This window comes from Capra hircus, chromosome 17 (assembly GCF_001704415.2).
Source record: "Capra hircus breed San Clemente chromosome 17, ASM170441v1, whole genome shotgun sequence".
Taxonomy (NCBI): domain Eukaryota; kingdom Metazoa; phylum Chordata; class Mammalia; order Artiodactyla; family Bovidae; genus Capra; species Capra hircus.
In genome coordinates this window covers 17496783-17523401 of record NC_030824.1, presented here as the reverse complement: position 1 = coordinate 17523401, position 26619 = coordinate 17496783, and the positions used below count along the sequence as shown (strand labels likewise).

The following is a 26619-nucleotide window of genomic DNA, read 5'->3' as shown; positions in this document are numbered from 1 at the left end:
CTAAGATCCTGCAAGCTTTGCGGTGTGGCCAAAAAGAAATTGGGAGGCAGGGAATTGAGTGTCACTGTGTGTACCCAGGTCATGGGAGGGGGGTAAGGGGACATTCATTGGCCACATCAGGGCCAGGGCTCTGGGACAGTTATGTACAGGGGATTTGAGCTGAGCCTCAGAGATTACATAGAGTTCTTCAGATGGAGAAGGCTGTTCTAGGCAAACTACAAACATGAAGTGTATTTAAGAAATAGGAAATACACTGGAGACCTTTTCTGGTAGTAATCATAATATTTGTTGAAAGCTTGTGTGTGTGTGTGTTAGTTGCTCAGTCATGTCCTCTCTTCGCGATCCCATGGACTGTAGCCCACCAGGCTCCTCCTCTGTCCATGGAATTCTCCAGGCAAGAATACTGGAGTGGGTAGCCACTGCCTTCTCCAGGGAATCTTCCCAACAGAGGGATTGAGCCCTGGTGTCCTGCATTGCAGGCAGTTTCTTCACCATGTTGAAAGCCCTGTTGAAAGCTTACTCCCTGCCAGGTAGCAGGGCTCAGCAGATGCTAGGCACCTGACGAGGACGTTGACTCAGAGAGGTAAAATGACCTGCTTGAGGCCACAGCTCTATCTCCTGTATCTGGACAGTAGGGTCAGGATGAAGTCTTCAGAGTGCCTGTGTGGCTATCACTGCGTGGAACTGCCTCCTATCTCGGCATTGGTAATGCTTTTGGGTGTGAGGCCTCAGAGATGTTTGGGCTTCCTTCTCCAATGTCTGATTCTCAAGCGTTGAAAACTGAATTCAGGTCTCTTGTTTGATGGCTGCAAACTCAACCCAGGATTTGTTAATTAGTTCATTTGTACATTTGTTCACTTAGAAAACATCATGTCAGATCCTGGGATATAGAAATATTAAGACTGTTCTGCTGCCCTTGAGGTGCTCAGTGATCAGGGGCTGAACTCTTGGGGTCTAGTGGAGGCGAGACCTCGGGCTGTGTCAGGTAGCTTTACAGGTACCACCAGCAGAGGGAGCTGGTGTGCAGGATCATTAATTCAGGTATACTGCTAAGGCACTTCAGGCGTGTCCAACTCTGTGCGACCCCATAGATGGCAGCCCATCAGGCTCCACCATCCCTGGGACTCTCCAGGCAAGAAAACTGGAGTGGGTTGCCATTTCCTTCTCCAGTGCATGAAAGTGAAAAGTGAAAGTGAAGTCGCTCAGTCATGTCCGACTCTTAGCGACCCCATGGACTGCAGCCTACCAGGCTCCTCCGTCCATGGGATTTTCCAGGCAAGAGTACTGGAGTGGGGTGCCATTGCCTTCTCTGCCCCTATGCTTAGAACTTGTTAAATGGATGAATTCTGCAAACAGAGAATGGGGACAGCATATCCCAACTGGAAATATGGCATAAGCCAGAAGAGATTGACTAACATTCGTTTCTGCTCCCAGATGGCACTAGTAGTAAAGAACTTGCCAATGCAGAAGACGTTGGCACAGTCCATAGGGTCACAAAGAGTCAGACACTTAGCATGCATGCACACAACCTTTATTGAGCATTATCCACATGCCAAATACCTTCCATGAGTTATGATCCTGGCAAGGTGGGGACAGCTACTATTCCATTTCTGAGACAGGAACCTGAGTCTCCTTGAGATGTGGTGATCTGCCCAAATCATGTAGCTAATCAGCTTTTAATCATGATGTTTGTTGTTGTTTGGTCTCTAAGTTGTGTCTGACTCCTTTTGCTACTCCATGGACCAGACAGGGCTCCTCTAACCCATCAGGCTCCTCTGCCCATGGAATTTTCCAGGCAAAAATACTGGAGTAGGTTGCCATTTCCTTCCCCAGGGGATCTCCATAATTCAGGTATATCTCACTTTATATAGCAGGTTATTCCCTGCAGATGCTGTGAATTCAGATCTTATGACTCTGGGAAATTGCCAAGTAAAAGAACTTTGTGATGAATATCCCTACAAAGCATATCTTTACTTTCAAATAGGTCTTTTTAAAACTGATTCTTGACTGTTTTGGAGGTTGCTTCACCTCTCAAGAGTTTCATGAAAGTACGCATATACACACAAAATTTTGCACACAGTCTCAGTGGGTTTTGGACTCCTGAGCCTGATCCAGAACCCCAGCTTAAGACCCTCTAATCTTATGGAGTTTTAGATATTGGCTTTCCTAAAGGAAACCTTAGAATTGTGCAGTGTGGCTACTTTTCTCTTCTAAGGTCCTATAAAATGAAAGCAAAGTATTTTCATCAATAATAACATCACTAATAGCGTTAGAGTTCCAAAATGTTGTAAATGAGTTTAAAAAACACACGTTCATCTGAAAAGGAAGTGTTGTGGAAAGCCTTTTTCACTTTATGTTCCTGTGCAGTGTCCCTAGTTCCTGGTTGGTTAGATTTCTTTCTAGGGATAGGATTCAGCCCCTTGTATCCCTCACCTGTGCCCACCTGATGGCCCTCTGAGGCTAGATTCAGCCTAGGCCCCGTGATGGTGTGAAGGAGGCCTGGGGTAGGAGCTTAGACAAATCTTAAGGATCCCAGCCTCTTTCCTCCCCAACCCTCACCTTGGGGCTCAGTGGTAGCTCATGATGATGTGTGATAATGAATGGATTTCAATTACTGTGTGCTCCCATAGGTCTTTTTCATATAGAAATTAATTTAAACTGCCTAGCAATCCTCTGTGTTACTTTTGTTACCCCCATTTTACAGATGGGAAAATTGAGGTACAGATTAGGTTAAGTGACTTGCTCAAGGCCACACATACTGCTCAGTGGGGAAGTCCATGCTCTTACTTACTAGACCAGGCTTTGTTTGGCTGCTCTAGAGAAACTAATTCTCTCTCTTCTCAGAGGCCACTCTGAAATTAGGGAGAAGGTATTAAGGTGACTGTTAATGGCATTCTTTACAGAACAGGCAACACATTTGTTTGGTCCTGTAAACAAAAACTGTAAATTGGTAGTCTTAGGACAAAATCTAGCCTCTAGGCATGGCATTTGACCTGTGCAGTATTGAACATAATTTTGTAATTATTTGCCAACGTTAAAAAATCAGAAGAGTAAGTGAAAAAGAAAAAAAAATCAAAAGAGTTATATAAAATATCTTGGCTATCCTGGCTCATGTTTCTGACTGACTCTGAAAGTGAAAGTTAGTCATTCACTCGTGTTTGACTCTTTGTGACCCTATTGACTGTAGCCCACCAGGCTCCTCTGTCCATGAAATTCTCCAGGCAAGAATACTGGAGTGGGTTGCCATTTCCTTCTCCAGATGACTGACTCTAAGCAGCAAGAAATGAGTAGCAAGTGATCTTATATACCCCAGTCCCCACCACTCCCTACTGCCTTCTGAGTGTTGGCTTACCATTAGGTTCACACATCTCTTTTTGGTATAATCTAGCCAACTTAGCTTATTTATTGACTTAACTTGTCTTCAGAGATATTTATGGTCTTGAGTCTTGTCTGAGGAAAGCCTTTTTGGGCTAAAGAGCTTATAAATTGGGTGGACAAGTCTCCTTAAAGCCTCAGGAAAATCGGGGCCTCTGCTCTCATCTCTGAGTATTGTATGGCCTGCGTGGGGGAAGTAGACCAATCGCATTTTCCAGCATAGGGAGGGCTGCTTCCTGGCTGTCTGGTCAGGCCATCAGCCCCTCCCAGTCCCTGGAGACCCAGAAGAGATTTTGAACCTAAGACTAGCTTCTAGAATGAGGATGTTGTCAGCGAACAGCTTCTTCCTGGCTGCACGCTTTAGGGCCTTTTGTTCTCTCTTCTCAGATGTTGGGGTTTCTTTTGCACTGGCTGAGAAATAAAAGTCACCTCAGGAATGTGGGTTCCAGATAGAATTCTTAGCTGATGCCCCCTGCTCCCACTACTATTGAACGATTTGTGTTTCTCACCAGTGTTGGTTCCCCCTTGATGGTTGATCAGTCATGATCTTTGTGGCAAAAAGATGATGTTTTTTCTTCTGTCTCTTTCTCTGAGGCCTCAGAGATGGCTGTTAATGGTGGTACATGGTAACCAGAGCCCCTGGGATTAGAGACACTCCCCAAAGTATTAATATTAATGTCACTCTCCAGATGGCTAGGTTTTAGCTTTTATCAGAAATTCTTTTTTTTTTCTTTCATTCATAATGTACGTTTTTAAATTGTGGTAACGTATATTTACCATTTTCACTAGTTGATTAATTATACTGACTAGATCACCAGCTTAGAATCTTCAAGAAAGAAGATTTATGATTTTCACCATTTTAAAGTGTGCAGTTCAGTGGGATTAAGTACACTCACAGTATTGTGCAGCCACCACCTCTGTCTAGTTCAGAACTTTTTCATCACCTTAGGCAGAGCCTTAGACCATCAGCAGTCAGGCTCCATTTCCCCCCTCACCCCAACCTGCATTCTGTCTTTATGGACTTATTTATTCTGGATAGTTCATCTATCTAAGAGTTGTAAGTGTAGGGAGTTCCCTGGTAGCCTGGTGGTTAGGATTTGAGACTTTCACTGCTGTTGCCTGGGTTTTCAATCCCTGGTTGGGGAACTGAGATCCTGCAAGCTACATTGCATGGCCAAGGGGAAAAAAAAAGTTTTGAGTGTAATATTATAATCTTAAGTGATTGGTGTGTTTTTTTTTGTTTGTTTAAATAAACATTACAGGTTACAGGAGAGAAAATGTCTCCTTCCTCACTTCTCACTTCCTGGAGAATAACCTCTGTTAGTCATCTGCTGAACATACTTTCGGAGCTTCTCCCTTCACATCCATGTATATAAACATATATATACATATTTCTAAAATTGGTTCATACTTGCTTTTTGTCCCTTTAAAGCTTCCTTTTTTGTGTCTGTTTCTTTTTTAAAAATACTTGTTTAGTTTTGTTTGTGCCGGTCTAGTTGCAGGCCTTCTCTAGCTGCAGTGAGCAGGGGCTTCTCCTATTGCAGAACATAGGCTCTAGGCTCACTGGCTTCAGTAGTCGCAGCATGTGGGCTCAGTAGTTGGGGTTCTGGGCTCCAGAGCACAGGCTCAGCAGCTGTGGCTCACAGGCTTAGTTACTCCAAGGCAGGCGGGATAGTCGCAGATCAGGAATTGAACCCCCGTGTCTTCTGCATTGGTTGGCGGATTCTTTACCACTGAGCCTCCAGAGGAGCCTGACTCTTTTGAGACAATTATTCTGCTAGGGTTGCAGGATATTGGCCTGTGTGCAATGGGTAAACAGGAAATTGGGACATGAAACGTGCTTTCCTTCAATTTTGACTTCTGTTCTTAGCTGTTTGCTGTGTGGTCTTGAGCAGGTCACATCAGCTTTCTGTTTACTTGTATGTAAATCTAAGATATTAGACTAAATGTGCTTTGTTCCTCCAGAGCCCAGATTCTGTGGTTCCTCGGCCATTCAGAAATGGGTAACTGATTGAAATCAGAGTATCTTCGCTATAAAATAAGGAACCTAGGTCACTGAATTATTGTGTGGGACAATGAGGTAATGAGCACCTAGCTCTCTTAGTAAGCCCTTGGAGAAAAAATAGCTATTCTTAGATAGCAGGCAGAGGAGAGTCAGACTGGCTTTGACCAGCTCCCCACCCTTCCCATTCTCTTTCCCTGCCTTTCAGCTTCTCTATCCCCGCTTAAGGGTTAATGATCACCACCTGTATTAGTTTCCTAGAGCTGCTATAAGAAAGTACCACAGACTGGCTCAAACAACAGAAATTTATTGTCTCATGGTTCTGGGAGCTAGAAGTCTGAAATCAAAACTATGCTTACTCTGAAGCCTCTACGGGAGGATTTTTCCTCGTCTCTTGCAGCTTTTCTTGGTTGCTGGCAATCCTTAGAGTTCCTGGGCTTGTAGCTACCTCACTCCAGTCTCTGCCACGGTTTTTACACTGGCAGTCTGTGTTTTCTGTGTGTCTTCTCTTCTCATAAGGACATCAGTCTGTAGATTAAGTCTCATTCTAATCCAGTATGACCCATTTTCCAATTAGGTCATACTCTGAAGTTTTACATGCGCTTGAATTTTGAGGGGCAAAGATTCCCTAGAGGAGGAAATGGCAACCCCCCCTCCCGTATTCTTGCCTGGGAAATCCCACGGACAGAAGAGCATGGAGAGCTATGGTCCAAGGGGTCGCAGAGAGTCGGACACAGCTGACTTGAGTGCGTGTGTGTGTGCACACACACGTGTGCTGTTCAATTCAGTGCATTGTCTTTTTCCCTTTTCTTTCTTGGATTGGCAACCATTAATTGGTAGATAGACTAATTCATAGTGAGATGGGAATTGGCCTGCATGCTGTCCTTTCTTGAAGAGTCCATGCTTTCAACTAGAACTCAAGGAGAGAGCTTGAGGCTCCTGATGGGAGAGAAGGAGGGCATATGGGCATTACTCTGCTGCTGCTGCTGCTGCTCAGTTGCTTCAGTCGTGTCCGATTCTGTGCGACCCCATAGACGGCAGCCCACCAGGCTCCACCATCCCTGGGATTCTCCAGGCAAGAACACTGGAGTGGCTTGCCATTTCCTTCTCCAATTCAGGAAAGTGAAAAGTGAAAGTGAAGTCGCTCAGTCGTGCCCGACTCTTAGCGACCCCATGGACTGCAGCCCACCAGGCTCCTCAGTCCATGGGATTTTCCAGGCAAGAGTACTGGAGTGGGTTGCCACTGCCTTCTCCGGGGCATTACTCTAAGTAGTTGTAAATGACTTGAAAATAACCAGATGCATTGCAAGCTTGTGAGGACTTGGGCCTAAGTGCGCAGTTACCACTGAGATAGGAAATGGGAGAGTCTTCATTAGATATGTTTTTGCCAGGTGATTCTGCAGCTGTCCTTGTTAATTAAGATAATACCAAGCTCTCTTTTACATGATTCCGTGCTCCCTTGGCTGCCAGAGTATCTGGCTAGGGGTGGAAACACCAGTGCACTGTGGATAACCATCTTTCTTATTGCATGGAACTATGGGGGCCTCACAGAATTATGAGACTGATAGAGTTGTCAGGCCACATGGAATTGTGGGCCCTGCATGGCATTACGGGGTCTCGGAGTTATGCAACTGGTGGAATTGTGAGACTGCATGGAATTATGGGGTTGCATGGAATTATGGGGCCACATAAAACTGTGGGTCTGCATGGAATTGTGGGATTGCATAGAATTGTGGGTCTGTGTGGGATTATGGGACTGCATAGAATTGTGGGTCTGCAAGGAATTGTGGGGCTGCCTGGAGTTATGGGACTGCACAGAATTATGGGGCTGCATAGAATTGTGGGGCAGAGTGGAATCAAGGAGCTGAAAGAGACAGTGAGGGGTGACTGCTTTCAGGTGTTACCGTTTTTATTTTTAAACACTAAAAAAGAGATCAATGGTATTGCTCTTTCATCAAAACCCAATTGGGAAACAATCCAAAATAAGAGTGATCACCCAAACAGGTATTACCTTTTAAGACCAAAGGTTCTGGAATCGGGCTGACTCCCCTGCATCATCCATTAATCAGCTGACTGCTCTGAGGGAATGTAGTAGAATAGGGATAGAAAGAATCATGCCTCATCGAGTTTAGTGAGGTGACATATTTAAAAAGCCTTAGAACAGGGCCTTTAAGTGCTCAGTGAGCTAGAGCTGAGCTCACTGATACTGTGGAGTGAGAGCAGGCTCATTAAGGGTCAAGTGTGAGAGTGTGTGTGAAACTCATGACTGTAAAAGGAAGGTGTGTGCAGTTTTTCTCCCTTGGGGTCATCAGGTCTGCACCCGAGAACACACCTGCTTATCTAAGTTGCCCTTCCTGGGTCTTGTTCTTTGTGAAACAGTGAGATGTAGAACCCCGACCTCCAACACTGTTGACTTTTTAAAAGTCATCATACCCGGCCTGCTTCAGAGGAGCCAGAAGGTGGGAAGCCAGTGGGAGGGCTACAGCTTGTTTTGCTCACACCCTGAAGATGACCCAGAGTATAGAAAACAGGGAACAATCAGATTCAGCCTGGTCAGGGTGTCAGGCGTCCAGTAGCCGCTGAGGCTCTTCTGCTCGGGGCTGCATGTTATACTGAGCCTTGGGTTTGGTATTTTGGATGAGCTGTGAATGGATAGAGCGTTGATGCAGGGATAAATGAGACAGGGCTGTCACCTAAGGAGCCAAACAAGCCACATGTATTCTGAGTCCGCTGCTGGTACCACTTCAGGAGAATGAAGGAGAGCAGTGAGGGGCAGAAGATCTGAATTCTAAACTGCTGTGTACCCCTAGGCCTGAAAAATGGATATGTTGATCAATGCCATTTAGGGGTCCTTTTGGCTTAAAATTAGCTTCTTGGTCCCTGAATCACATTTTTATCCCCTCTAGTTGTGCAGCTAAATCAGCTTTTAAACTGTTGTTCCAACTAAATAAACTTAAAAATTTTTCCCCCATGCTTGCTGCTGCTGCTGCTAAGTCGCTTCAGTCATGTCCAACTCTGTGTGACCCCATAGACGGCAGGCCACCAGGCTCCCCCGTCCCTGGGATTCTCCAGGCAAGAACACTGGAGTGGGTTGCCATTTCCTTCTCCAGTGCATGAAAGTGAAAAGTGAAAGTGAAGTGGTTCAGTCGTGTCCGGCTCTTAGCGACCCCATGGACTGCAGCCTACCAGGCTCCTCCGTCCATGGGATTTTCCAGGCAAGAGTACTGGAGTGGGGTGCCATTGCCTTCTCCGGCCCCTATGCTTAGAACTTGTTAAATGGATGAATTCTGCAAACAGAATGGGGACAACATATCCCAACTGGAAATATGGCATAAGCCAGAAGAGATTGACTAACATTCGTTTCTGCTCCCAGATGGCACTAGTAGTAAAGAACTTGCCAATGCAGAAGACGTTGGCACAGTCCATAGGGTCACAAAGAGTCAGACACTTAGCATGCATGTACGCAACCTTTACTGAGCATTATCCACATGCCAAATACCTTCTATGCATTATGATCCTGGCAAGGTGGGGACAGCTACTATTCCATTTCTGAGACAGGAACCTGAGTCTCCTTGAGATGTGGTGATCTGCCCAAATCATGTAGCTAATCAGCTTTTAATCATGATGTTTGTTGTTGTTTGGTCTCTAAGTTGTGTCTGACTCCTTTTGCTACTCCATGGACCAGACAGGGCTCCTCTAACCCATCAGGCTCCTCTGCCCATGGAATTTTCCAGGCAAAAATACTGGAGTAGGTTGCCATTTCCTTCCCCAGGGGATCAAACAAGCCCCGAAGTGTGGACAAAAATAAATAAATAAAGATGTGTTCAAGGCCTGTGAATGTGACCTTACTTGGAAAAAGGGTCTTAGCAGATGTAATTAGTTAAGGGATCTCAAGAAGTAATTTTGGATAGGGTAGACCCTATGCCCTATATGCCTTCCCTTCCCTACACAGGGATCGAACCCGAGTCTCATGCATTGGCAGGCAGATTCTTTAGCCACCAGGGAAGCTCCCTTTAATTATGATGCACTATGAAAAATATGGTGTGTTAGTTTCCTGTGGGCTGCCATAACAAATGACCATAAACTTGGTGGATTAAAACAATAGAAATTTATTCTCTAACAGTTCCAGAGGCTGAAAATCATAAATCGAGGTGTGCTTCCTGGGAAGGCTCTGGGGAGGGTCCTCCCTTGCTCTTCCAGATTCTGGTATTGCCTAGAGTTCTTTAGCTTGTGGTTGTGTCATTCCAGTCTCTCCCTCTGTCTTCCCATGGCCTTCTCCTTTATGTCTTTGTTCAAATCTCCTCTCCTTTCTCTTTATTTTTTTTTAAAAATTTATTTGTTTTTTTCTGTGCTGGGTTTTTGTTGCTGTGTGGACTGTTCTCTAATTGTGGCAGGCGGGGACTACTCTTCATTGTGGTGCACAGGCTTCTCATTGCAGTTGCTTCTCTTGTTGCGGAGCGCAAGCTCTAGGGTGCATGGGCGTCAGTAGTTGTGGCTCCAGGCTCCAGAGCACAGGCTCCATAGTTGCGGCACATGGGCTTCGTTGCTCTGAGGCACGTGGGATAGTCCCAGATCAGGAACCAAACCTGCATCTCCTGCATTGGCAGGTGGATTCTTTACCACTGAGCCATCAGGGAAGCCCCCCTCCTTTCTTTTATAAAGACATCAGTCACTGGATGTAGGGTCTACCCTATCCAGAATTACTTCTTGAGATCCCTTAACTAATTATATCTGCTAAGACCCTTTTTCCAAGTAAGGTCACATTCACAGGTACCAGGAATTAGGACTTGAAGATATCTTTATTTATTTATTTTTGTCCACACTTCGGGCCTTGTACAGTTCTGTGACCCAGGGGTTGAACCTGGGCCCTTGGCAGTGAAAGCACAGAGTCCTAACCACTGGACCATCAGGGAATTCCCTGAACATATATTCCTGAGAGATGCAATTCAACATAGTACAGATGGGTTTTTATAGGCAGGCACAAGAAGAACTAAAGAGCCTCTTGATGAAAGTGAAAGAGAGGAGTGAAAAAATTGGCTTAAAGCTCAACATTCAAAAAACTAAGATCATAGCATCCGGTCCCATTACTTCATGGCAAAGAGATGGGGAAACAGTGTCAGACTTTATTTTGGGGGGCCCCAAAATCACTGCAGATGGTGATTGCAGCCATGAAATTAAAAGACGCTTACTCCTTGGAAGGAAAGTTATGACCAACCTAGACAGCATATTAAAAAGCAGAGACATTACTTTGCCAACAAAGGTCCATCTAGTCAAGGTTATGGTTTTTCCAGTAGTCATGTATGGATGTGAAGTTGGACTATAAAGAAAGCTGAGCACTAAAGAATTGATGCTTTTGAACTGTGGTGTTGGAGAAGACTTGAGAGTCCGTCCCTTGGACTGCAAGGAGATCCAAGCAGTCCATCCTAAAGGAGATCAGTCCTGGGTGTTCATTGGAAGGACTGATGTTGAAGCTGAGACTCCAATACTTTAGCCACCTGATGCAAAGAGCTGACTCATCTGAAAAGACTCTGACGCTGGGAAAGATTGAGGGCAGGAGGAGAAGGGGATGACAGAGGATGGGATGGTTGGATGGCATCACCGACTCAATAGACGTGAGTTTGGATAGGCTCTGGGAGTTGGTAATGGACAGGGAGGCCTGGCATGCTGCAGTTCATGGGGTTGCAAAGAGTTAAGACACGACTGAGCAACTGAACTGAACAAGATGGTTGGGCTGGATTGGAGGGAGGGATCTTGGGAGACCCAAGGTGCATTGATGCCTACTTGCAGGGGTCCTTACCTGTGGCCAGGAGGGACCCCTGAGACTGCCAAGTTCCCCACAACAGCAGCCTGAGCTACTCCATGCCATGTTACTCTCCCTCAACAGGCCTGTGGTTAGGGCTTCTTTCCTGGTGCTTGGCCTCTGCTTTGCTGTCACAGTGTTGGTATTTTTAGTCACAGTTATAGATGCAGTTTCTAATTATTAATGCTGCATTCTGGGGAGCATGGGGCCTGAATCCATTGTTGACTAATTACGCTTTTTGAGAGAAGTTGGCATCAGGAAGAGCGGAAGCCCAGCTTATCCATTGTCTTGGATATCTTGTTAGGTCAAAAGCAGGGCAGTTTCTAGCAGAAAGGGCCTGGTGACCCCAGTCTTTCTCTTCTAGAAACCCTGCCCTGTGACTTCCTACTAAAAGGCTTGTGTGGTATAACCCAAGAGTGCTGGGCTGGTGCAGGCACCCAGGCCTCCTCGTCTCTGCTTCTGAGAGCCCCAGGGAGTGTATAAATTCTGGCAGAGCCCAGGGAAGCCAGTGACATGATTCCCTTCAGCGCAATTTATTTCTCAGAGAGAAAATGTCCAATTAGAATAATCTCCTCTTTCTGCAGCCTGTCACATACAAATGAAAACACAATACTTCCCTGAGGGACAGAGCCCAGAGTGCCCCCTGGTGGTCACTGGCAGCCACACGTGGAGAGGTATTGCTTCCTTCAGCAAGTGTGTGAGATCTACTGACTCAAGGATACTTGGGGAGGTGTCTATTAATTTTAATTATTATTTATAATTATGTCTTAATTATTAATAATACTCATGACTTCAGTAATAGATTTTGTAACCAGACATTCCTCTGAAGTGGCCTGCCTCACTTTAATGCTTGTGAGTCACTGACTCCAGCTCTGATAGTGAAATGACAGGAAATCTTGAGACAGTTCAGAAGGAAACTCAAACCAAACCAAGGCAAGCAGTCATTATTTTCAATCATACGCAGAGTAGTCTTTGTAAACTGGTCACCCCATGGCCTAAGCCAGCCCACAGATACATTTGACTCACAAGTGTTGTTTATTTTTTGTTTTTCTTAAATTTTCAGTCAGTTGCCAACATTTGAAATTGGAGAGATTTCAATTAAAACTCTGGATCTTTGGTTTCTTCTGAAAAATCAGAGATCTAGTGGGGCTTTCATTCCCACAGGAGGTTAGTAGGTTGAAATTAGGAAGCGTCTGCTATCTTTAAATAGGGGATAGGTGACCTCTAGTTTGCCATAGGTGACCACACCACTCCATGTCTTTCTGGTCCATTTATATTTTTCACTTTACCTGATTGGTTCCTGCAGGCATTTGAGTTTGTCATCCCCAGCCTAGAGTTAAAGATTGGAATGGGGGGTGGGGGCAGAAAGTCCTGTGGAAGTCCTCTGCCCCGCCCCCTTCCCAACCATATGGCGAGATATTTGTACATATATTCATAACCATATAAGCTTTGGTTACACAGGCACTATCTTCCTGAAAAGCTCTTTTTTTGTTAATGATTTTGGGGGATGGGGAGGAAACATTATTTTTAGAAAAAACAAACTGTTGTATTGTGGAGGAGGGTGTGAAATTCATATGGGTTAGTAAGAACCATGAAATGTCAATAAAACTTCATGGTTGTGTAGGCCCAATTTGGTCATGGAAGCCTCTTCTGTGATATGGGGAGGGGGACAAACCTCTTCTGTGATTTTGGGGGGATGTTTGAGATGCTTTATAAAGGCATTAGTAGTCAAGTTAGTTCTCTCTCTTCTTTACAAAGAACAGGTGATTGTGATTCATTTCTGTATTTGTGAGTTGAATGGTAACTATAAGGCCAGATTTTCTCCTAGGTGTCTTTTTAATAATGGAGTAGGATCAGCTGGAGAGGTTGCTGCCACGATTTCCTGAGGCTTTATCACCCAGGGTTACTCTTTAGGCTTGTCATCAGATGGACCAGGTCATTGCCAGCTTCTGCCCACCTCTTCGCTGTGTAACCTTGAACTATATCACTGAACCTTTCTTAAGTTTAGTTTCTGCTTTTGTGAAACAGGGAGAATCAGTCCTACCCCACAGGTAGGATTTTTTTTTTTTTTTGGCTGCGCATGCTAGGTCTTTATTGCGGTGTGCAGGTTTCTCTAGCTGTGGCCTGTGGGCCTCATTGCCCCACGGCATGTGAGATCTTAGTTCACAGACCACGGATTGAACCCATATCCCCTGCATAGAAGGGGAACACCAGGAAAGTCTCCCAGTTGAGATTATTTTAACGTTTAGGGCAAGCACTCAACAAATGTTCCTAAGAATGGTAGTAAAATTATCTCCAGCTTCGTAGCCTCCTATCAAGGTGCAGACATCGCTGTTCTACCCCAGGACCACACTGTAGGAAGCTGTGGCTTACCCGAGATCACGCAGGTTGTCCTAGGTCTTCTGACTCTAAAACTAGTGTTGTCCCAGGCATAACAGCAAAAGTTTAACTAGAGAGGCGGTATGTGCCCAACTTGTACTTTCTAGAAGGTCTTGAATCCATTCCTTTATTTGTTTATGGCTGTGCTGGGTCTTTGTTGCTGCAGGGAGCCTTTCTCTCGTTACGGCGAGAGTATGCTACTCCTTGTTGCAGGGCGTGGACTTCTCAGTGTGGAGGCAGGCTTGTTGTGGAGCGTGGGCTCTAGGCATGCCTCGGGCTCAGCAGCTGTGGTTCGCCAGCTTAGTTACTCCTCAACATGTGGAATCTTCCCCAACCAGGGATCGAACCCATGTTCCCTGCATTGGCAGGCAGATTTCCAACCACTGGACCACCATTCAGAGGGGTCCTGGATCCATTCCTTAGGGAGGGATTGCTTTGCCCCACTTCTTCCTCCCCAGTTAAAAATAGAGATAAAAATATAGTGAAAAGATTGTGGTTGAGTTGCAAAGTAGTGCCTGCACTGTTTTGCAGCCCCGTGGACTGTAGTCCACCAGGCTTCTCTGTCCATGCCATTTCCTAGGCAAGAATACTGGAGTGGGTTGCCATGCCCTCCTCCAGGGGATCTTCCTGACCCAGGCATTGAACCCGAGTTCCTTGCTTTGGCGAGTGGATTCTTCACCCCTCAGCTGGTGGTAAAATATACATAACATAAAATTTTAACCATGTTTAAGCGTTCAGTTCAGTGACATTAAGTACATTTCCATTGTTGGGTAACCATCACCATCCATAGCCAAAACTTTTTGATCTTCCTGGACTTAAAACTCTATATCCAGAAAAAAATTTAAAGTAAGAAAATCCCCTCCATATCCATTAAACAGTAACTCCCCACTTGTTCGCACCCCCTCGCCCGCAACCCTTGGCTACCGGCTTTCTGCTTTTACACTTTCATGAATTTACTGCGTTAGGCGCCTCATATTAGTGGCACCTTGTGGTACTTGTCCTTTTGTGTTTGGCTGATTTCACTGAGCGTAATGTCGTTCCGGTTCATCTGTGTTATAGCATGTGATAGAATTCCCTTCCTTTTTCCGGCTATATAATATTCCATGGCTTGTATGTTATCCATTTATCCATCCATGGACACTTGGGTTGTTTCTGCTGTTTGGCTGTTGTGAACAGTGTTGCTGTGAACACGGCTCCATTCCCTTTTCAGAGATGGGCTGAATGATGCCAAGGTTAAAGAGCCCAGGTCATCAAGAGTCTCCAGCCCTTCCTGGCTGAGCGCTAGTCAACTGTTCCCTTCGCCCCTTGAGCCCTGCCCTTCTCATCTGCACTGTGGAAATGGTCATTCATTCCACAGGGTGGTCAAGAGGATTGGATGAGAGTGTGGGCATGAAATGTTTGTTATGGTGCCCGCCGCAGAGCAAGACCTCAGGACCTCTTACTCCCATCCTTTCATTCAGCACAACGGGAGGTGCCTGCCCTCCTGATGGGTACAGTTACCTTTCAACTTGGCTGGTTCCACCTACTCCGAGAGGTGGACCAAGGTGGGGAGAGGGCTGTGGAAATGGCCCATTTGGATGCAAGTTCTGAGGGGCACAGTGTCTGCAGTGTTTGTGAAAGCCATAATTTAAAAAATGAAGCTGATAAAAAGTTGATTTGCTTTTTATCATCACCAGGAATTGGCAGTTCTAAACAATGTCAGTGGAAATTCCCTGGCAATCCAGTGGTTAGGACTCTGAGCTTCCATTGCTGGGGTCACGGGTTCTTTATCCTTGATTGGGGAACTAAGAGTTGGTGGTGGAGCCAAAAAAACCCCAAAACAAACAAACAAAAAACAATGTTAGTGATGAAATACTCCTTCCTCCAGGCACGATCGCTGCCACTGCCCCAGCTTTTGGTTGCCTCTGATGCTCCATGTGAAGTCCATACCTGAGATGAATCCTGTCTGAGATGAATTGTTTCCCTTCTGTTGTATTACTTTTTAAATATACCGCATAGGTGTTAGCAAAATTGGCAGCCTAAGAGTCCTGTTTTCCTTTATTGTAACTGTTACTACTGTCTGATTGGCATTTTTAAAATGATTATTTGCTCATCGCTATTGTTTTAAAATTATTTTAAAATTGTTTTAGAAGTGTAAGTTGTTGATTTGTGTTTTAGTACAGTTGTAGATTTTCAGAAAAATTCTGCACATAATAGAGTTTCCACATACCCTTCACCCTCAGTTTCCCCCAGTTATTAACATCCCGCCTTAATGTGGTGCATTTGTTACTTCTAATGAAACATTATTGATACATTGTTGTTAAGTAAAGTGTATAATTTATTCACTTTTCCTCAGTTTTTCCTTGTGTCCTTTCTCTCGCCCCTTGGCTGTGATAGTCTCTCAGAGTTTGCTTGTGTGTCCGCCTTGACAGATTTGAGGTCAGACATTCAGCAGAAAGTCCCCCTTTGGGGATTTGTGGCTTCATTTTTTTAAGATGTTTACTGGAGGCTTACCGTAGGTTAGTCATTGTGTAAGGCTGGGGGATATCGCAGTGAACCAAGGCATTTTATAAAAACAGTGTTTATAAATCATTGACATTGACTGTTGGACTTAAGAGAAAGTTGTACGTGCTGAGAAGTGAACCCGGAACCCAAGCCCCTGACCTTGCTGTTGGCCTCCTTCCGTGGGAAGAGGAGGGAGTTATTCAGGCGTGTTTGAGGTAATAAAGCACAGTTTGAAAAATCAGGCAACCAATTGAAAATTAAAGCAGGAAAGTAAGGAGAATAAATTAGAAGTGAATTGGATTCTTTCTGGTGAAGACTAAAAAGTGAGTTAAAATCATCTTCACCTGCGTTTATCTTCTGAGTTCTTTTGCACTTCCTGTGAGGTGCTACTATGCAACTTTCTCTATCCTTGGATGTCTCTGCAGGAGTGTCTTTTGTACAATCCAAAAATTAGTGGTTGGGGTCAGAAGAGACCAGTAACGGTTCCCTGTCCATCCCTCAACACTTTTGTATGGTACGATGTGGATGCAGCCCCAGATCCCATGTGGATGCATCCCATGACCTGGTCATGGGGCAGGAAGTCTGGTGCCAGAGATCAGGGTTCAGGGTTCTGCCCTCTTGCTCTGGGATGGCATCCAAATTCTTTGAGCATTTCTGAATCTTGGTTGCCTTACTGGATAGGGATAATTCAGCGGAGTGACATCTTACACCTTGATGAGGTTCTGCAGTTGGGTGCACACAACACCAAAAGCTGCTAAAGGCAGGATTACCCTGTAAAGCATTGAAACCACCTACAAAGGACTGACCGTGAGGTGCCACATGGGAGACCTGCACAAAATCTGGCAGTGTGTCCATCACAGCCCATTTTTTTCTGCCAGCATTTGTCCAGTTGACTGAGTATCTACCTATGTTTAGGGACCTTGATGCAAAAAACAAAGAAATGTCTTTACACACCAGGATGAGAGGACCTAGGGCATACTTGCTGACTGGTGAAAAAACCAGTCAGGGCTCATTGGTGAGACCTCATGGTTCCTTTGTTCGTTTCTCTGTGGACATAGTTGAGTTCGTGTACATTAGAGGATTTATTAGACTGCTGCCCAGCAAGCACCTCCGAGAGGACTGTGTAAGGATTAAAGGAGGTTGGGTCCATGAGAGTCTTTGGTGCTCTGGACAAATGTTTGTTGTCGTATCATCAGTGAGCAATATGCTTATGGAAGTCTCAGGGAGGTGTGCGATATGCTTTTTAAAAACTTTCTTGGAGGGGATGTTTTGTGTTTTGCGGACCCTGGGGAACCCTGGCAACTTGGTTTCTATTGAGCGTGTGAGTATTGGTGGAGTCGGGGCAGGCAGTGAAGCTGCAGAGAACTTTGTCCTTTGCTGGGTGAGGGCCAGCCTCCACTCCCTTCAGAGACCTCTCCTGTACCCTGGGCTAATCTGGCTCCTTTGCTTGACCACAGAACGTACTGAAGGAGCACGCGGAGGATGACCCCAGCCTGGCCATCACTGGGGTCCCCGTAGTCACTTGGCCAAAGAAGACGCCAAAGGTAAGACACAGATCACCCGCAGCTGAGAGCCCGTATCCATTGCTTTTTCACATCTCCTGTAAGATGAATGTCGGCAGCTTTTCAGGGGGAGCTCCAGGGAGAGGCCTCCGAATCAAGATGAATGGTGCTGGTGATTTTTTTTCCTTGCAAGTTTTTGTTTTTCCAAGGGGGATCATTTTCCCTTGCTGCGGAAACTGCAAGCAGTGCCCCCTGTGGTCACGCAGAAAACTGCGGGGAAATGATACCTCACCTTTGCCTGTCATTAGGGGATCTTTCTTCTTTTCCTCCCCTCTCTCCTTGCTTCTCTATCTCCTTACTTCCTTTGTCCTCTAGCTGCTTCATGGGCCGTTTTCTCCTTTTTTTGAAAAAAGGATTTATGTATTTGACTGTGTCTGTTTTAGTTGAGGCACATGGAATCTTCAGTTGCAGCATGTAGTATCTTGTTCCCTCACCAGCGACCAAACCCGGGCCCCCTGTGTTGGGAGCACAGAGTCTTAGCCACTAGACCAAAGTGAAATCCCTGTTTCACCACAGGAAATCTCTGTTTTCTCCTCTTTTCAAAGTTAACTTTTCTTCTCTTTCTAAATGGGTCCTTGGGAATCCCCTGGAAATCCAGTGGTTAGGACTCTGTGCTTCCACTTAAGGGAGCACAGGTTCAATCCCTGGTCAGAGAATTAACATCCTGCATGCCTTGCAGTGTGACCAAAAGACAAAGAACACAAGAAGGGTTGATGCTCACCATGAAAAATCTAATCAAACAGGAATGGACAAAGATGCTGAGAAGACTAGCAGTGATATCGCTGAGAACTTACCAGGGGCAGGTTGCCCTGCTTAGTCCTCTACATGCCCTGTTTTATTTAGACTCCCACAATCCTGTGGATAGACATTTATGATTTGTTATACAGATGGGGAAACCAAGGCTTAACAAGGCGAAGTTACTTGTTAGGTTACTTGGCAGAGCCGAGGATGCAAATGTAGGTCTAACTGACAGCGGAGACCTAACTTTCAACCAATACCTGCCCCACTGTCCACAGTCCAGAGAAAACCAATAACATTTTGGTGTATCTAGGGTGGGATATTTATATATGAAGCCATTCATCTATCATCAGTCTGTCTTGGCTTCCTCACTTTCTTGAGCAAGTTATATGAGTTCCAAGAACCTTACTTCCTCATTTGTGGAAAGGTGTTATACTGGTACCTACTTTGAGTGGTCATTGTGAGGACTAAAAATAATGCGTGCAGAGTCCATAGGACGAGGGCTGACTCATGATAAGTTCTCTAAATGTTGGTTGTAACCTAAGCAGCCTTCCTGTTGATGGGTATTTTGCTAATTTCTGATTTTTTACTGTTATAAAAAACACTGAGAGGAACTTTCTAGAACTTTCTCAATCTATACTGTCCAAAAGGCTATGAGCCATGTGTGGCTATTGAGCACTTCAGATACGGCAAGCTTAAATTAAGAGGTGCTGCCAGTATAATATACATAACAGATTTTAAAGACAATATAAAAAAGAACAGTGTACAATACAACTTATATTGATTGCATGTTGAAATTAGGGTTTCCAGATTTTAAAAAGGAAGCTCATTTAAATTTGAACTTCAGATTTTCAGACAATTAAACAGACAGTTTTTTTAGTTTAATATGTCCCATATATTACATGGGATATATTTACGCCAAAAAAGTTTTTGTTCTTTTCTGAAATGTACTATGGCTGTATTTTTATCTGCTTAATCTGGCAACCCTCATTGAAATGATCATATTTGTATGTTAGTCACTCAATTGTGTCCGACTCCTTGTGACCCCGTGGACTGTAGCCTGCCAGGCTCCTCTTTCCATTGAATTCTCCAGGTAAGAATACTGGAGTGGGTTGCCATGCCCTCCTCCAGGGAATCTTCCCGTCCCAGGAATCAAACCTGGGTCTCCTGCATTGCAGGCAGATTCTTTACCATCTGTGGCCAGGGAAGCCCAATAATCCATTAAACAAAATGGATTATTAATACTCATTTCACCTGTTTCTTTTTTTCTTTTAAAAAGTGGCTTCACGTACTTATGTGGCTCACATTATGTTTCCGTTGGACATCGCTGTTCTGGGTTATCTTGTTCACCTTTTTGATTATCTTTGATTATCTTCCTAAATGTGGACTTGTTAATGGAGAGAAGACACCCAGTTCTTTGTGGGTGTTGAATTCTGATTCTCTCTGACGCTTAGTGGGAACTGAAGTGGCCATAGGATTAAAAAGGATTTGCCTCCACATCTTCTACCTTTAGCTCCCCGATCTGTGGACATGCGTGGGGTTTCAGAGCTGACTTTCCCCGAAATGGGCAAAAATATAAGTGTCATTTGTCAGATCACAGACTGTACTTGCATACACAGCACCTTGAAATAGCCCAGCTAGGCACCATGGTTGCTTTGAACCTATAGAGGAAACCGTGGCTTTGCCTTGCTGCCCGCTTCCCTCATGGTGGAGGAATTGCTTCATGGGATGGATTGGGGTTTGTAGAACATGGGCTTCTAAAGGAACCCACTTGACGTTGCTCACTGTAATCTCAGAATTAATGGAGGTGTTCAGACCAGCCTCTCTGGAGATCACTTCAGGACCGTAAATGTGCCCTGTCTTCTGTGCTCGAGACCCTCAGCGCAGTCCTTAGGGGCTTCTAGGCATTTTTTTTTTAAATTCAAACCTCTGCCCCCTTTCCTCTTAAGGTCTGGAAACAGGAAGCTGGATTCTGGGGGCAGTAGTTCTTATTTAAGTTTGCTCTGGAGGATTGGTTTATAACCATGGGACTATATGGCATGGCTGGTGTCAACATGGGTAGGAGAAATCGGAGCCCTTAGGCTGGTTGGGAAAGAGTGGGTGGGAGGGAGGAGTAAGAGCCTTTGACATTTAACAATGCTCATGGTAGCAGGCTTTTCTTTTTTTTTTAATCTTATAATAAATAAGACTCCCATACTTTATGGTTCTCCCACTTAAAGTGTATAGAGTTAAATGTTTTTAGTATACTGAAAATATTCAGAGTTGTGGAACCATCCCCACAACCACAATCTTCATTTTAGAACATTTTCATACCCCTTAGAAGAAACTCGATCAGCTGTCAGTTCCCCTTCCCCCAACCCCTGGAAACTTTCTGTCTCCATGGATTTGCCTATTCTGGACATTTCATATAAATAGAATTATACAGTATGTGGCCTTTTGTGACTACTTTCACTTAGCAGAATGTTTCCAAGGTTCGTCTCCGTTGTACATCTATCGGTATTTTATGCCTTTATAGGGTTGAATAATATTCCATTGTATGGAGGGACCACAGTCCGTTTATCTGTTCATCTGTCCATGTGCATTTGTGCTCTTTCTCCCTTTTGGCTATTGTGATTGATGATGCTATGAATAATTTATGTACAGGTTTTTATGTAAACTTATGTTTTCATTTCTCTTGGGTGGAAACCTAGGCATGCAATTGGCTTACCAGATGGTAACTCTATGAGGAACTGCCAGACTATTTCCCAAAGTGGCTACAGCATTTTGTCTTCCCCTTGGCAATTACAAGAGTTCCAGTTTCTCCACATCTTCACCCAACACCTATTGCCTATCTTTTATTTTTTTTTTTTCAGTTAAAAAAATGTTTGGCTGCATGTGCCATGCAGCATATGGGATCTTAGTTCCCTGACCAGAGATGGAACCCATGCCCCCTGCATTGGAAGCTCAGAATCTTAACCACTGGACACCACGGAAGTCTCATTGCCTGTCTTTTTCATTAGAGCCATTCGAGTTTTTTTCCTATGAATTATTTGAAGTTAATTGTATGAGTTTGCAAGGGTCAGCATAACAAAATACCCTAGACTGAGGGGCTGAAATGACAGAAAAATTAATTTTTTCACCTTTCTGGAAGCCAGAAGTCTGAGATCAAGATGTCAGTTGGCAGGATTTATTTCTTCCGAGGATTCTCTCCTTGGTTTATAGATGGCCGTTGTCTCTGCATCTTCCCATGGTCTTCGTTTTGTGTGTGTTCTAATCTCCTCTTCTTATCAGGACACCGTTTATACTGAATTCGAGTCCACCCAAATGATGCCATTTTAACTTAGTTATTACCTCATTAAAGGCCTATCTCTAGGGACTTCCCTGGTGGTACAGTGGTTAAAAGATTCCACACTTCCACTGCAGGGGGCCCAGTTCCATCCCTGGTCAGGGAACTAGATCCTGCATGCTGCAATTAAAAAAAAAAAATGCATGCTGCAATGAAAGAGTGAAGATCCCTTGTGCTGTAACTAAGACCTGGTACAGCCAAATTATTAAAAAAAAAAAAAGACCTATTTTCAAACACAGTCACATTCTGAAGTGCTGGGGGTCAGACTTCAACATATGGATTTGAGGAGGACACAGTTTAGCCCATAACATGTATTACACATGATACAAAGGAATAAATCATATAATAATGAATATCATGATTCCCCCTTCAACTCTAGAAATAAATTATTTCCAGTATAAACCAAACCCCCATGTGTTCCTTCTAAATGTATGCAACAGTTCTGAGGTCTTATTGAATTCTTACGAGGCTAGGAAGATAGCATTATCTTCATGGTGCAGCTGAAACTGGAGGTTCAGAGAGGTATGCTGGTAAGTCTGAGGCCACACAGCTTATGAATCTAAGGTGTTCGTCCTCAGATTTGTCCCTGCGCCTGAGGAACTCTGTGTGATGTGGTGGAGGGCAGGGGGAGGGGCGGCTGGGTGCTGTATTTATGCGTTTCCTGGCTGGTGGGGTTAAGAAGTTAACGGGAAAGGAAGAAGCAAGTACACGACTGACTGCCTGGGCCACCCCGGGTCTCTCAGTTCTCAGGTTCTCCCAATTTGATGCAGGCTGGCTTGAAAGATCAAGGGTGCTCATTGAGGCTGTCAGGATGCGAAGTCGGGAGAGGTCCAGGTCTGGCTCAGGTTACTTAAATAATTAATGCTAAATGATGATTAGCAAGAAATGCTTTGATCTCCCACCTTGCCTCCTGGAGAACAAAGTCCCTTTCTGGAACTGATTAGGTGCCATGAGGTCATTTCTGATGTGGCGTCTTTCAAATCAGAGATGCTACTGAATCACCCTTGGTCACAGTCCCCCCACCCCCACTCCACCCCATTGGCTGTTTTCACCAGTGGTGATGGATTTGTTTTGATCTGTCTATACTCTGGCCACTTCCTTTTATGACCAAGTGGTAAGATTTGGAGGGAGGGAGGTTGTCTGTGACCTTAGAACCAAACCGAGGGAACTGAACTACTTTGAGGCCCGACTTCTGACCTCAGCCTTATTAGTATGTTGACCTTCCTCGCAGCAGCCAGACGCTTCTACCGGGCCAGGCTTCAGGTTGGTTCCCAGAAAAGGAAACCAAGGAAGGAGGTGAGAGGAAGCCACGGTTTTCCTGGAAAGAGAACACGGTGATGCATTTGCTTCTTCATCTCTAGTGGCCAAACCAGGCTGCCTCTTGAATTTCAATTATTGTCAGTTTTTCTGGAGTGGAGGAGCAGAGAGGCTGCAGAGTATACCAAGAACCCTGACAGGCTGGGGACAGCCCTCAACAGCAGTTAGTGGATCAGCTTCCTTACGGGGACGTCACCGGAACCACGGGAGGAAGACAGACACACACACAGAGACACACACACACACACACACACCCCTGATGTCTGTGTCACGCTTCAGTTCTGCTTTTCCCCTTCCTCCATACTTGGTCATTTAGATCTGGGAGGCCTGATAAGTCTGGGGTCCCCCAGGGAGCGTCACACATAGCCTTTCCCTGAAGGATAGTCACATAAGTCATTAAAAGAGGCCCCCATGTGCTTCCTGTTCCCACTGACCTGCTCCCAGCTCCTGTCTCCCCCAAGTAATTAAGTTGATGGTGTACAGTTGAGGAGGAGGATAATGCCTGCCATTTATTGTTGCCTGCTCAGGGCCAGATCATTTCCTATAAAGGCCGTGTGGCCTCAGGAGGACCCGTGCTCAAGCTGGTGACATCTGTTTTACCTGGGAAACGTATTTTTTTTTCCAAGTTGTTTCCTGGGCTTCCCTGAGACACTCTGATTTATTAGGTGTTGGTGGGGCCTAGGAATCTGCACTTGCTAAATGCTTCACAGGTAAGTCTCATGCACAATGAGGGTGAGCTCTGGGGTCAGGTACACCTGGAGATTGACTTCCGGCACTGCCACTTACTAACTGTGTGGTCGTGGGACAGTCTGAGCCTTAGTTTACTCACCTGTGAAAAGGGCTCATAGTGCTTTCCTACAAGGTTGCTGTGAGGGGCTGTCTGCAAAATACCTCTATAGTAGCCCTTCCATCAGTGATACCAATTAGGCTTTTTCATAGTTCTGTTAGTAAATAATAATCCCGAATCTGCCCATCTAGAAGGCAGAAATAGAAGACACTGGAGGAGGAGCTGGGTCAGAAGGGGGTGATTAGTTTAGAGACATTCCCCATCTCTACATGATTACTGGCTGGTGCAAAAACTCAATCTCAGGCAAGGGCTTAAATGGCTCAATTTCGTGGAGGTAGTCACAGCTGGCATTTCCCGAAACGGGGCTGGTTTAAGGAACTGCTTCTTTATGCCTTCTGCACTCCACTGGAGGGAGGAACCCTAGGCCTGTGAGCAGAAGGGTAACTTGCCTTAGAATGTGCCAGAAGAAGCCTCGTGAGAGCAGCCTTGGCGATCAGGAATAGGCAGCGGGGAGACCGGCAGCAGCGGCTATAGGGCGGAGAGACACGAGCAGCAAGTGGACAATCCAGGACCCCCACCTAGAGTCCCCAGGACTTCCCTAAGTGACAGCTAAGTCATCTCTGGAGTTTGGAGGCCAGCAGGTTCCCAGGAGCACAGACAGCCAAAATCCCTGATCACAGAATACCCACAAGAGATGGTCTGCTCATTCTGGATAATGTTGCCTCCAACATCAGCAAGAGAAAAATCCCATTGATGGTCAAAGAATGCCACTGTTTCTTACAAGCTGAGACCCCAGGTCTCTGACCAGATATGTGATCTCTGATTCCACAATCCGTAATCTCTGAACCATGTGACTGGGATCCCATCAGAGCCCCCTGCCTTTTTTAGTCAACCCCAATGATGCTCTGTAAATTGAGCCTCTGTTTAACTCCCCTCCGTGACCTGGTGGGAGGGTGCCAGGATGCCATTTTCATTTCCTGCTAAGATCTGACTGATAGACTTCCCGTTTTCTCCTTCTGTTGGACATCCACATTCTACTCTTCATTTTTAAAAAATTTATTTATTTCTGGCTGTGCTGGGTCTTTGTTGCTGGGCACTGGCTCTCTCTAGTTGTGGCGAGCAGGACTACTGTTTATTGCGGAGCACGGGTTCCAGGCGCAAGGACTCAAGAGTTGTGGTACATGGGCTTAGTTGCCCCGAGACATGTTGGGTCTTCTCGGACCAGGGAACCCATGTCCCCTACAATTTCAAGGCCGACTCTTAACCACCAGGGAAGTCCGTATACTCTGCATTTTGTTGCATATCTGTCTTAAGCTGCCATTAGCTTCTTGAGACTGGAGCTCATCTTATTAATTTTTTTCTCATCCTTTTTTGTATCCTGTCATGCAAGATTGGTCCCAGAAAATGTTCAGTGAATGAATGAACTTGATAGCAAGGTTTCCCCAGAGTTTCTAGAAGATGAAGTTGTAGTCAGTCAGTTCAGTCTCCTTGCTGTCTTTTACCTGCTCTCCAGATCCCTCAGAGTCATCACTAGTGAAAGTAACCCTCTCTCCTTACTTTAATTTGTGTGTCCCAGTTGCACCCAATAAAAGAATGGTGAATAGAAGAACACTAAGAAAGGCTCTTGGTCTTCCCTGGACCCTTTTGTCCCCTCACATTTAAGCATCTCCCTTCATCCTCTTGGACTTAAAAAGATCTTATTTCTCACCTGGAACTTTTCAGCTATCAACCGTATCATTTTATTGAAACTTTAAGATAGTGATCAGTTGAAATAACCTGTAATTAAAGTCTGCAGCCTAGGATTTCTTTCTTAGTCTGATAACCTGCTCGGCTGTCTGTGTTAATAATGCCAAAGACAAATTCTTGGAAAGCAATTGAGATACCGAGGGCTTTCCTGCCTTTGGTGGAGTAATTAGAAGGCCTGGCTAGCACTGTAAGTGATTGCTTGCCATTATCATGGTTTTATTTCTAGAACAGTGGTCTATCCTTCAGGCTTTTCCTTTTTTTTTTAAAATCAAATGGCATTGTATATTTCCTGTTTCAAAGGAGTATGCTTGATCATTGATGTTGGGAGTAAGCAGTGACAGCCCTCCCCACCCCAACCCCTGCGTATCTAATCTGGCTTTATCAGAAAGATGGATGTGTGTGCAACCAAATGATGTTGTCAGATAATCTGCTCCCCAAATGTAGGTGATCTAGAGAAAAAAGGGGCACAGTTAAGTGAATACAGATGAAATATTTGCTTTATTTAAGTTTGCTTCCTGTTACAAAAGGGAGAAGGGGAAGTCCATTTGTTGGGACTTTGGGGGATCTTTAATTACATACAAAGAAAATAGGTAGAAAGTGAAAGCTCTGGTAAAACCTGCTCTAAGTCACTCACCTTCTTCAGTGAATGTAAATGACTAAACAGCAAAGCATGTTGCAGGAATTCAGAGATAATCTCCATTAAAAGAATGATTTGGGGGGGTATTTAAATTCATTTCTCTCTTAGTTAATATTTATGGGACAAGATGGAAGGAAGGGTTGTGTTGGGGACTGCTCTGGGGAAACTTGTTGGTTTGAGTGTACCCAGTTGATTGATTCTTCTGGGGGAGGGTGTTCTTTTATTTCTTTTTACTTATTAGTTTATTTTTTAAAATTGAAGTATAATTGATTTACAATGTTGTGTTCATTTCTGGTGTACAGCAGAGTGATTCATTTTTGTATAGTAAATGTTATACATTTTTCAGATTCTTTTCCATTATAGGTTATTGCATGATATTGAATATAGTTCCCTGTGCTATACAGTAGGGCTTGTTGTTTACTTATATATAGTAGTTTGTATCTGCTAATTCCAAGTTCATAATCTAT

At 44.8% G+C, this 26619-nt stretch overlaps 1 protein-coding gene across 7 annotated transcripts in view; it reads left to right on the top strand.

The window, feature by feature from the left end:
• Positions 1-26619, top strand: part of KDM2B (lysine demethylase 2B) — a 119853-nt gene that overhangs the window by 57920 nt on the left and 35314 nt on the right. For all 7 annotated transcript variants that reach the window (XM_018061280.1, XM_018061277.1, XM_018061278.1 and 4 more), the window contains one exon: positions 17498-17584. In XM_018061280.1, coding sequence (XP_017916769.1) covers positions 17498-17584 — 87 coding nt within the window. The remainder of the gene's footprint in view (positions 1-17497; positions 17585-26619) is intronic.